Source organism: Chinchilla lanigera, unplaced genomic scaffold (assembly GCF_000276665.1).
Source record: "Chinchilla lanigera isolate Chin_1 unplaced genomic scaffold, ChiLan1.0 scaffold00013, whole genome shotgun sequence".
In the NCBI taxonomy this organism is placed as follows: Eukaryota; Metazoa; Chordata; class Mammalia; order Rodentia; family Chinchillidae; genus Chinchilla; species Chinchilla lanigera.
Genome location: NW_004955414.1, coordinates 21,363,016 through 21,375,979, shown reverse-complemented (window position 1 = coordinate 21,375,979; position 12,964 = coordinate 21,363,016). Strand labels below are relative to the sequence as shown.

Below are 12,964 nucleotides of genomic sequence, written 5' to 3'. Positions count from 1 at the left end.
ACACATCCAGCAGCAATCCTCTCACCATTTTCCTCAATGAATAAACACCAAGGTTCTGGTGCCTGGTGGCCTTTTGTTCCCTGCAAACAACTGGTCATTCCAGATCCCTGCTGCACCCCTTGCTCTTTCTCCCCCTGCCCTACTGTGCCCCATAACTCCAGGCAGGAGACTGGGGACCCACTGCAGAGGTCCTTGATAACTAGTGCTGAAGAAAGGTTCTCAGATAGTGCCAGAGCCAGTGAATAAGACGGATGCGGACACATTTGTCATGTGTCTGTGAGACTGTCTTTCCACTGGATAGCACTGAGCGGTGACACTCACCATTACTTTTCATCACTTGAAAAGACGGTTATGAAAGGGGACTGCTTCTGAAAGTAGGAAGAACCGTGGGATAAGTGTTTTCAAACCATAGGAGCAGAAGTATTTTCAAGGAGATTAATGACAATGTGTCTTTTGCTATAATACATTTTTTAAAAGTTAAACACATATATTTTGATCACACCTAAGATAAATTTTTTCTTTTTTTCTTTTAAAGAGAAAAGAAAACAAAATAACAAAGACAAAAACAAAACCAACACAAAAACAATAAAAATGATACAGAATTTCAAAATAAAGTGATAGAAAGTTAACAATGGCTGTTATGTTACATATTGTTACCATCAACAAAGTTGCTCAGATTACTAGATGTAAGAATGCAAGATTTATCAAACAATTAAAGTGAATAAAAATAATAAAAAACATTACATTTTAATTATACCTGCAAAAACCCTTTTGCCATGACACAGCATGTTCATAAGTTCAAGTTTGGGTATATTTTGGGGGCATTCTGCCAACCACATTCACTTCAGGGACATTTTCCCATTCTTTGAGAGTTAGGAGCACTGCTGTGTGTTGTTGGGTATCTTCTCAGACTGCCCAGGAATATTGCAAATCCCCCTTCTTCATTCAGCTCTAAAATTTTCCTTGTATCTCTTATCATTGCATTCATTGAACTATTCTCTCCCTACAAATCTCCAAAGGTAGACTACGAACTGACATACTTACTCATCTGCACGTTCGCACAACTAAAATCATGTCCAGCAGTCAATGAATATCTCAGTTTATTCTTGAGTTAACATGTACCTTATTCCATAGACCCTGAGGGTAGTGATGTTGCCTACTTACAAATAAAATTTTTTTCATCTGAAAAAATTTATTTATTTATTTGGTCTTTTTGAAACAGGGTCTCACTATGCAGTTCAGGCTGGCCTGGAGTCACTCTGTAGTCCGGGATGGCCTTGAACTTGCAACAATCCTCCTGCCTCAGCCTCCCGAGTGCTGGGATTACAGGTGTGCACCACCACACCTGGCTCATCTGGGAAAATTTAAAGAGAAAGACTTACGATAAAGGAATAGCAGGCACAGAATTGTAATAAATCCGTGTGTACTGAGCAAGACTCAGGTGATTTCTTGATCTCTTTCCATGAGGATCATTATGACTGTGACAAGACCTAAGAGTGTACTAAGTGTGCACTGCATCTTTTTGCCCATTTGTTTATTTTTGAACGTGATTCTTAAAAACCCACTGCATTTTCATTCCAGTTAGGAACACAAGGCATGTGAAAAGTGCTATGTAAAACCAATTTTCTCATCATCTTCACTGAGTTGGCTTGTGTGTAAGTTTCTATTCCTTTTGGATGTATCTGATAGTGTTTTCTTAAAATAAGTTGTTCAAACTAATCTAAGTGTTTATTGTTATTATCCTAAAGGTCATGTCTATTTCCTTTCGTCTTACCTTTAGGACTCAATGTTGGGACTTAAGTGTAACAACTAATCTCTATTGAATGCTGTAAGCATAATTCTTTTAATGCACTATCCCCTTTAATAAACCCAATTTTTCTGTGATATGTGTTTATTACCTAGTTACAGGTGGAAAACATGAACTTGCATGTGGGTTAGGAACTTTCTCAAGTGGTAAAACCTAGGATCAAATTTAGGCGCATCCATTGCCATCCTTTATCAACTACTCCTTAGTACCTTGGTTGCCTCCCTCTCAGTGATTCAATAAGCATTTGTGAGGAATGTAGCACAGAGCAATGTCCTCAGTGCCTTCTTAACCAAGGCAAATATTTCCTATGATTTAATTCATGATCATATTCTCTGTGTGTTCAGCCATAGTGTACCAGTGCTTTTATGCTTGATGTCAATTTTATGGATGATTCAGGTGAGCATTTCACCTGTCCTAATAAATTAAAGTGCTGAAATCCATTTACATGGGGCTTGAGCTCTCTTCTTAGGATTCAACATTTTTTATGAATATTGATCATAAGTGTATAGTAGAAAAGCCATATAAAGAAGGAGAAGACTTAGATTTAACTATATTTTGCCACTAAAAATTATGTAAATTTGTTTTTTTTTTCCACTCTTTAGACTTTAGTTACTTCTGTGAAATGAAAAGCTAGATGCGGTGTTCTTGCAGGTCCCTTGTCATTCTGATCTTTCATAGACAAACATTCTCCTGTGAGAGAGAAAATGCTCCATCGGGAAGGTAGAGAGCAATGCTGACGTTGTTTATTCCCAGAAGTCCAGGAAAACCTGAGCTGATAACATCTTAAGGGACTTCCTGAACGTCACCATATATTGCTCAGGAAAGGGGGCGGCAGAGATAACTGGGGGCTATGGGCAGGACATGCAGGGCCCCAGCACTGCCCGTCCTCTCTCTTCACCTCCCATTCCTAGAACTCTGTGAGGTGGGTAAGTTGAAGTGTCAGATGCTCCAAATTCAGCCCTAAGGCACTCTGCCCTTAGTTTAGAATGTCTGAGTTTTATAATGAACAATCTGAAGAAGGAAGTCCCTTCCTAGTGTAATTCTTCTCTTTTTTAACAAGCATGTCTTTTTCCTTTGTCACTTTCACAGTTCTGTATTTTCTGCCTCTAGCTCTTGAGCTCTGAAATTCCACTATGCCTTCTGCTTCACATGTTACTTTTTCAGAAAGGACTCCCCTTGAGGCTGTAGTTTAAATCTAGATGCTTTTGTGTTATGGGTAAACACTCTCATACATTTCTCAGAAAAATGCGGTATCAGAGAGTGTATAGCAAGACCCCCTGCCTGTTTTGGAAGCCAATTGGAAGGATCCTATCTAATTGTATTATATTGTATTTTCTTATTTATTTATTTATTCATTTATTTTGGAGACTTGGAATCAAACTCAAAACCTTGCACTTGCCAGGAAGGCACTGTGCTGCTGAGCTACATCCCCGGTCCCCCTAAGTTTAAAAGAATGCAAATTAGGAGAATCTGTGTATCTTATGTAGGAACAGATAAAAATATCCCAGAAAAGGCTGCCAGCAAGGAAAACAAGTGGATTCTAAGAATATGGAATGAGGAAAAAAATTCATCCTGAGAAGAAGGGGCAGACAAGTCCTGAATGCAGATGTGGGAACAAAGGCAGATGAAGGGCTGAGCCTGAGGGTGCTGCACAGGCTTTACAAGTCAGAGCTGCAAAATCTTTGTTCTAAGAGTTTTCACGACTGCTCACTTCTGGCTTTTTACTACCCCATGAGATAAATTTATTAGCATAAGCTTCTCCACTTTAAAACAAAAAGATCAAAACCCAAACAGTCAAAACTCAAAACATGTGAGTAACTTACTGACTACCTTTCCTAGTCAAGCTTTTGTGCTAAGCTCAACACAGCAGGGGTTGAAGCTTACAGTGAATGTTCTTGCAGCTGGGAGGGCAGAAGAGAAAATTCACAATGCACAGTACAGCTCAGGAGGAAAAATATAAACAAAAGGAAATGTAAGTCTGTATCTGTGAAGATAGGGGCAGTTACCTCTGCTCTCAATGGTCAGCTAAATTTTTATTGAGGAGGGTGTCCTTGGACCTCGATGCTGGGTGTGTTCATACATGCAGGGCCACCTCTGGGACCCAGGGAGATGTAAGCAAAGTTTGAACAGTAGCAGGTAGACTGATTTGGGTATCTCAAAGCATGAAGTTGATTTTGATAATTCAGAAATATTGATTCATTATTCACCATAATGGTCTTTAATTCTAGGCTAATGAGTTTGAATTTGATTATTTGGTAGTGAGGAATTAAAGTTTTTAGTCAGAAAAGCATATTTTTTTATTTGTCCTTTAATAATTTTAGTCCTGATCTGGGCGTGGTCATGCGTGCCCGTAATCCCAGCACTTCAGAGGCTGAGGCAGGAGGAGTGCAGTGAGTTCAAAACCAGCCTGGGCTATAAAGTGAGCTCCAGGCCAGCTTGAACTACATAGCAAGACCCTGTCTCTAAAAAACCAAAAAACCAAAACAAAAAAAAAAAATATTAGTCCTTCTTTAAATTGAAGATGAATTAGGGTAAGTCATGAGATTTATTAGAAGGCTGTTACTATGTTATAGTAATCGTATCTTTATTCTGAAGTGTGATACTGTCAATGGGATTAAATAGAGTAAGGCACTGAAAGAGCTGCTGTGTGCCAGTATTTGCATCCATGGTTTTATGGTTTAATGCAGTAGGCAAAACAAAAAAGTAATTAAACCAATATTTGGATTTTCTTTCTCCATTTTGGGCACAAGGATGATTTCAGTCAGTGAGAAAATAGCTGAAAAGCAATTCTGTGGGATAGAGAAATAATTATTAGTCCCATAGCTCTGGTGACCTACATACTATCTGATTCTGAAATAAAGCAGGACATTATTTTTGGTAAATGAAATCTTTCAGTGAAAAAAGTAGTGTCATAAGATAAATGGATAGAAGAATGAAAAGCTGAGTGGAAAAATGAAAGTCTAGATATTGTGATGAAGATCTGGAAGGTTATCTCCATGGACAGATAATTTCCTGCACATTTATCTTCCATCTGGGTGAATGATGAGAGAACTGAGAGACTGTAGAGGGAATTAAAAGCTGGGAGTCATAGTAAATTAGTAGTCTCAGCAGCACAAAAGAGGGGAAAGAGGAAATGTTTGTGCTCAATGCATTGGTGGCTTGCTCTGAAAGAGGGCATCAAGTCAAGGAAGCAGTGATCAGAAACACTTTATCTAAGTTCCTGAACAAATTTATGCCTGTAAATGTATAAAGAAAATACCTTTAAAGCTATTTTCATAGCTTTAAAGGTTACAAAGAATGATAGATATAGGTATAAAGGAGGGTAAAGAAACCATTCTGCCAGTTAGGTACCCTGGGACAACTCAGAGAACTCAGAAATTTTAGTAACAGTGAGAGGCAGGAGGAGTAATGTGGTAAGCAAAATTGAAAATCAAGGACTAAAGAGTATATCAGAGACTAATAATTCTAAGCAGGGGACATGCATAAAACTGTGTATTTGTCTTCTTTACAGGACAGTGGCCCGAGAGTCTAAGCAGGCATCCCAGCATGGGAGGTGAGCCCCTCAACAGCTCAGCATTGCCTCCTTTCACCTTGACAGGACTCCCGGGGCTAGAGACCTCCCAGCACTGGCTATTTTTGCTTCTTGGTGCCCTCTACATTGTCTCCATTGTGGGCAATGCCCTTATCCTTTTCATAGTCAAGGAGGAGCAGAGCTTGCACCAGCCTATGTACTACTTCCTGTCCCTGCTATCAGTTAATGACCTGGGTGTGTCTTTCTCCACTCTGCCCACGGTACTGGCCACATTTTGCTTTCACTTGAGAGAAATCAGTTTTAATTCTTGCATGGCCCAGATGTTCTTTATCCATCTTTTCTCCTTCATGGAATCAGGGATCCTGCTTGTCATGAGCTTTGATCGCTACGTGGCCATCTGTAACCCCCTGCGCTATACCACAGTACTCACTGATGGCCGTGTGGTGCGGATGGGCCTGTCTGTGATTTTCCGCAGTTTTTGCATGGTTTTCCCACTGCCTTTCCTTCTGAAAAGGTTACCCTTCTGCAAGGCTAATGTGCTCTCCCATGCCTATTGCTTGCATCCAGATCTGATCCGCCTGCCCTGTGGTGATATCACCATCAATAATATCTTTGGTCTGTTCATTGTCATCTCTACCTTTGGCCTGGATTCAGCACTCATTCTCCTCTCATACGTGCTCATACTTCGTTCTGTACTGGCCATTGCTTCCCGGGACGAGCGGATGAAGACACTCAACACGTGTGTATCACACATGTGCGCTGTGCTTATCTTCTACGTGCCCATGGTTGGTGTGTCCATGGCTGCTCGCTACGGAAGGCATGCCCCGCGGTATGTGCACACGCTCATGTCCCTTATTTATCTATTTGTACCTCCCATGCTCAATCCTGTCATCTATTCCATAAAAACCAAAGAGATTCGTCGGAAGATTTGCAAAATATTGCTGGGAACCAAGTTTTGAGGAGGAGACATGTTGAAAAGTCAAGATCCAGAGGATGTTTTCTCTCGGTCCACAAACATGAGTTTTGAAGACCTGCATTGGCAAGAAATTTTTACTGTTCTTTTGGTCACAAACGTTAACATGAGTTTTCTACCATCAGATGTTTGCAGAAAGCCTGGCAATAGATAAGACCCAAGACAACAGGTTTTGCCAAGGCACAATGGGCCACAATTGAGGGAGCAGATAGTTTCTCTATTTCCTTCTATTTCAGTCCAGAAACAGACATCTTTCTAATCATTCCTCTATTTTGTCATAATATGCTGCTGTTATCTTTGTTTAAAGAGAATCATCATACAAGAAGTTACCTATTACCATGAAAACACGGTCATAATGGGTAAGGCATTTTTTCCCCCAAAATATATACATGTTATATTTGTTGAAATTACACACACACGTACACACACACACATGCACACACACCCCACACACAATAGTTATGCATGCCAAAATTGATTTTACATAGCACATTTTCTCCATCCAGTCTTTAAAATGAGATAAATGTAAGTACATATAAATTGTATTAAATGATCTATCTTTTAAGAATTACTGAAGAGTAGTAAAGTTTATGTTATAATTTAAGCTGTGTATGTGTGTCTGTATATTAACAAATAAGGAAATAATGAAGTTGGAAGACTGTAAAGAAAATGTATTTCATACAATCATGCTTTGTCTAAACTCATGGTCTTGTAGGACTTGTAAGGTTTTTTATGTTAAAAGAAAAAAGTTAAGAAATTAAATATTCAACTAAGGTATTATGAGAGAATAAAAGACTTTATAAAATGATTGAAAGTACTTAAATAAGTAAAATAATTTGAAAGTGAAAAAGAGAAAGTATTTTAAAAATCCTGGTCTTTTAAGAAGCTTGCAAAATCAATGAACCTCTGGAAAGTGTAATCAAAGGGAAAATAAAATTTAGACGTCATATACGTCACCAGGTTGGAGATATTTTAAAAATGACAGTAGAATATTCTAGAAGACACCCCTCCCTGAGACTCAAGGAGTTCAGTGCACATTAAGGACACATCATATTTTTACTCCTCATTTTCCTTATTTCCCACTCACCTGCAGCCAGTGCTGGCCAGAATGTTTTCTCTGTGGTCATAGAGTAATACCAGATAATTAGTTTGAAACAAAGTAATAGAACATTTTACTTATGCCAGTCTGACGTCATTACTGCTAGTCCCATCTTATTTCTTCATTAATTTGGGCTAGACCAGTCATTTAAAATCTCAGATGCTCCTTTTAGCAGCTCCAAATAACAACATCTGTTTATTTTTTAACAGTTTATGAGTGAGATTGATATAAGAAAGCTACACATATTTAACCTGTAGACATTCATTAGTTTGAAGATAAATATACAGCTATAAAACTGTCATCACAATCTAAACAATAAGTGTATCTATTACCTCTAAAATTTCCTTACATACTCATGTTTTTTTTTTTTTATTTTTTTGTTGATGAAAACACAGCAAAGATCTACCCTCTTAAAGACCTGAATGTAGGTCAGCATTAGAGCACTTACTAAGCATGTGCAAAATCCTGGATTGGATTGCTGACACTGGAAAAAAAAAAAGCTCTACCTTCTTAGAAAAATTCCAAGTCTTCAAACAATATTGTTAACTAACTATAGACCCTATGATGTAGAGTAGCTTTCAGTGAGCTTGTGGGTTATAAGGCTGAATTCACATTAACTAAGACAATGACCGTAGATGAGTGATGTTATTCATTCATTTACAACAAGAAGTAAACTATTACATGAACAAAACATCTAACTTATGCCTGGTCAGAGACACACCATAATTACATTTCTGTGGGGCAAACAAAGAAAAAAGAAGCAAAGACACTTAAATAATTCAAAGTTTTCGTGTCTTAATTTCAGATGGATATGTATCAAACTTTGAAAAACCCAATGCATATTAAGCCCCCCTTCTTGGTGGGATTATTATGTCTTCTCCTTATAATTATTTCACTGATTTTCTCCTTCAAATCTTTCTTTTCTTTACTTTCATCTCTTCAACTGGGTAATTTTGAGTGTGTGTGAGAGATATCTGTATATAATCATGAAGTGGAATCCTGAAGTGGAATCTTAGTTTATCCAATACTTTTATGATATGCCAAGTTTCATAATACCTCTGAACCCCAGATATTTAATCTAGAAATACCAAATAGTATACCCTAACCTGTAGGTATTTATAAATATTAAATTTATATGAAGTTATTAATGTTTTATGGCATAGAGAAGATGGTCAATGACTTGTAACTACTTTTCACACCCTATATTTGTAATAAGACTAATTCAGTAAGATTTTAAATGTCTGGGAATCATTATATTTGTATGAATTGTATATTTATTTCTTTCTTATGACCTCTTCTGATCTATACCAAATAATCCTTATAAGACACACCTATTTTTTAAGTTCCCAAATCAGAAGAGCCACTTACCTCCGATACCCTCTCTCCACTCTCACATTCGGATTTACACACAGTCCCACAAACTCACACAGATAAAGATGCTGTAGGCTGATACTAACAAAGGCCTTTAGGGGCAATAAGTCCTGAAAAGTTTTGGTGTTCCTCTATATGAATTTTAAAAGAATTTAAGAAACAAACTCCAAAGCAGGTATAGGGAAGCTTGATAAATTCCTTGTTTTCTGGTGTGGAAGATTCAATGTTTTTAAGAATATCTAATGTAATATAGATTTAATACAAAAACATTGGGTGTGATATGTCTCTGTTAGTCTAAATATGTCTATTTATCTTGACTCTTGACTAAGCCAGGGCTGATTTTAGGCACAATGAGATGGCTTCAGACTTTTTTCCTAGCAAGCACTTGTACCAGTTTTTCTCCCTTTCGTGTTCCGGCCCCAGTGATAGAGGCAGGATGAGAAGTGGGGATAATGAGGGTCTGCAGCAGGATAATTATTTTCTGCCTCCCTGAATTATTTCTCTGTTCATATTTTTAAGCTCTAGCCTCTTAGAACTTGAATTTCTCTGTTTTAAAGTTTTAGTGAGATACAAGATTGATAAAAAACTATTGTACTTTTAAGAACTACTGCTCTGCCTGGAAAGCACAAGGTTGTGAGTTTGATTCCTGGTACCGGAAGAAAAACAAAAACAAACAAACAAACAAAAAAAGAACTACTACTGTTGTAGTTTTAAGTCAGTTTAAATTATAGAAGTTAGGCAGCCTCCAGAGCCCACAAAGCCAACTGGTCCATTCAGTTTCTATTCATGTTCTTTTCTGACAGATGAAAAATCCACAAACTTGGCAGTAGATTTTGTTTTCGTAACCGCTTGCTGTGGGAATGTTGTGGCCCATTTGCCCAGCTCTATAGGAATTAGTATTCCAGTTTACAGGTGAGGACTTTGAAATGTGAGCAAATCAAATAATTTTTTAATGATGCAAATTTTTTTTATTTTAAAGATAAAAGAACCAAAACATATTAACAAACACACAGACATAAACAAAACAACATAAAAACAACAAAAACAATACAGAATTTCTGACAAAGTGATAGGAAATTAAAAATGGTTGTTGTAGTACATATTGTTGTCCTTAAATTGATTACTCAGGTAAACAAATATAGGCATGTAAGATTATCAAACAATTAAACATTAACTGTTCCTTTCAATAAAGCTGTAGAAATTAGCAGTACAATTATCTTAGCTATCTTGTGCATACATATATACATATTTTCCCATTCTTCCTTTCTTTTCTCTTTTCCTTCATCCCAGTCATTCTTTCCTTTTGAGCAGTTTCTTTTCTTTTCACAGTATCTATTGTACCTTTTAGATTTTATTTACTCTTTCAGGTTCTTACACTAGGGAGACAATACAATGTTTACACATGCAGGTCTGATTTATTTCACTTATGAGTATGGTCTCTAGTTGCATAATGATGCAACCTTACAGAACAAACTTGTTTTAAATCTAGGTCTGGCCGTAAGGTGACAAATTTTCTCAGTTATCCAAGACAGAGAAGCTTTCCCTGGTGCATGACTGTCAGGGCTAGCATCCAGGCAGACCGGGATGTTCACCATATTTGCTGGATCTTGGTAACTGTCCCCTTGGGGGTTACATTATTTTATTTCTTGAAATCTGTTTAGAGCTGTGGTGTGGTTAATGGAAAGGCTCCTAATTTGGGGATTAATGAGAATCCATGAGTATGATATTCAGTCAAACTGTTATTATTTTACTGAATACATTCTTTCTGGGTCTCATTTCTACATAATGAGAAGCACAGTGTGCTGATTATTCAAAGAAATCACAGTTCTCTTCCAGTTCTTAATTTCCTTGAAATCTCTAAGGAGAAAAAATGACAGAGCACAGAGAAGTCATTCACTTGAGATTTTTCATGTTTCCTGTTGTCCAACCAAGGCTTTCACTCATGCACTTATCCAGACCCAAGCAGACTCAAGGGAGTCTTTTTACTGTAAGTACTGGCGATCAAATCCAGTGTCTTACACACACTAGGCAAGTGCCTGGCCACTGTGATACATCTATATTGTGCCAAGGGACACTTCATAGGCAGAATTATAGAGCTCAGAGCAGGGAGTAGATGGAGGCCAGCAGTAAGGCCGTATGAGGAATGAGTTTCTCCCCTCAGTGAATGAACACACACCTCTCTCCTCTCTTCCATCAAAGATATCTTGAGGAGGTAAGTTGAAATTTCAGCTCTTCCTTCATCGAGGCCTTAGAAACCCTCCCTATTCATACGTACTTGGGGTACAAAGATTTGAAGGAGAGGCTGTCTGTGATTTAAATTTATCCTTTTTTTTTTTTTTTTTTTGACTTCTCATTTCTACTCCTGTAGTCCCAATTCCATGTAACTCTTGCTACCTGCAGTCCCACCAGGCTGCTGTCATTCTCACAGCTTCTCTCTATGGCCCTTAGTATTTTCAGACCTCAGTCAAAGAAGCAGCTCCGCTTTTGTTTGGTACAAATGATTTCATATGATTAACTCTGGCTCCAATATTCTCATTAGATGGTAGGTCAAATGCTGATACAAAAGAAGAGAGTCTTTGGTTGGGAAACCGAATGTACGAAGATATTTGGAGACAGAGCAGGGAACCTCAGCATCTAAGTAACCTTCCTTGCTAAGCTTTTGGTTGCCATTTATTCAGTATGTGTCTTGCACTAGAGATCTGACTATGCACTTTAAATATTTTACTCTGGATTACTTTTTTCTCTCTTATAAATGTGAAAATAATATATGAGGGAGTTAATTAAATTCATAGCTGGTAGGAGGCAAAAGTGAGATAAAAATCATAGTTATTAGATGAACAATTTTACCTACTTGAATTATTTTATACCTTAAAATGTACATTCTTACATCTTCTTCCTAAAATAATGTATTTAATAAGTATTTTAAAAATTAAAACTGCTATTGGTAATCTGTGAGTCAGTCTGGGGCTTTGTATGCCAATTTCATTGGCAAAGAATTGAAGATAAAATGAGAAGAAAAACAATCATGAGAGCTCATAATGTAGCATGAGAGGAAGATACTATTCAAATAACCAAGAATATGTAAGTCACGATAATTCTAATATGTGACAAAAACAGTGAAAAAATTATGTAAGAACATACAGCAGGCATACAAACATGAGAAGCAGTCAGATTAAAATTGGAATAGGACAAGTTCCAGGATAGTGTTTCTGCTGCTATGTGCTGTGGTAAAGATTTGAGTTTTTACTTGAATTTTTATTTTTAAAGGTGAGTTAAGCTATTGAAAGATTTTTAGTAAAAGTGTAATATCCTTTTATTCATACTGTTATTAATTATTTTGCTGCTTTGTATAGAATGGAGTAGAAAGAGTAATGATATTAAGCCAGATGGTCAGTAAGGAAGATCCTCCTAACATACTGGTTAAATACACTTAAGGATGAGTTAGCATTGGAAGTGAGCTGAGGAAGAAAAGCTAGGATTGGTTATGTAGTGGAAAAGTTACACTAGATCAACTGATTCTGTGAATGCCTTCTAGACTTTTCTCATATGAGCATATGGGTAGATGCGGAAGGAGTTTAACAGAAGGATAAATATTGGAAAGGATCGAGTATGTGGATGGACAAAAAGTTCAACTTTACATATATTACGTTTGATGTGCAAATAAACTGTTACGATTAACTGGGCATTGATACATAAATCAATATCTAGAAGAAAAGCCTAGTGATCTATGTTGGAGTCACTGCTATACAGAAGATAAATAAAGTAGATGTTATAATTAGAAAATAATTTTGAGAATATTAGTTGTGAAAGGGAGCAGAGAAGGGCATGCTTCCTTAAAGAACATGAAAGTGATGCGTTTGTTATTCTGTGTCTTTAATTAGTAAAGCTCCTGAAGTTGAACTTCAGTGAAGAATTTGGTGGGAGTGTGGGGCATATTTGAATGTTGACAGCAGTGATCTAAATGCCTGATTCTCAAACCTGGCTGCTTATTAGAACTGTTTACTAGAGTACAAAACTACTGATTCCTCAGTTATATCTGCAGAAATTCAGATTTAACTAGCATGGGTGTGGCCAGAGCGAAGTGCTTTATAAAAAGCCCTGAAGTGAATATGACATACAGTGCCCTTTGAAAATCTTGTATCTAGAGGTGAGAGTAGAAGGGGAGAGAAAGAGAAAGAGGGA

The 12,964-nt window shown here is 37.3% G+C and overlaps 1 protein-coding gene across 1 annotated transcript; it reads left to right on the top strand.

Annotated features, from left to right (window-relative positions):
• The first annotated feature begins 5,353 nt into the window (after nucleotides 1-5,353).
• LOC102005698 (olfactory receptor 51I1-like) lies at nucleotides 5,354-6,298 on the top strand. The gene has a single exon (XM_005380087.1). The coding sequence runs from the start codon at nucleotides 5,354-5,356 to the stop codon at nucleotides 6,296-6,298; it is 945 nt and encodes a 314-aa protein (XP_005380144.1).
• The last annotated feature ends 6,666 nt before the right edge of the window (nucleotides 6,299-12,964 follow it).

What these genes read in the sequence shown, in the direction of transcription:
- LOC102005698 (XM_005380087.1), top strand. Translation starts at nt 5,354, where the DNA reads ATGGGAGGTGAGCCCCTCAACAGCTCAGCATTGCCTCCTTTCACCTTG.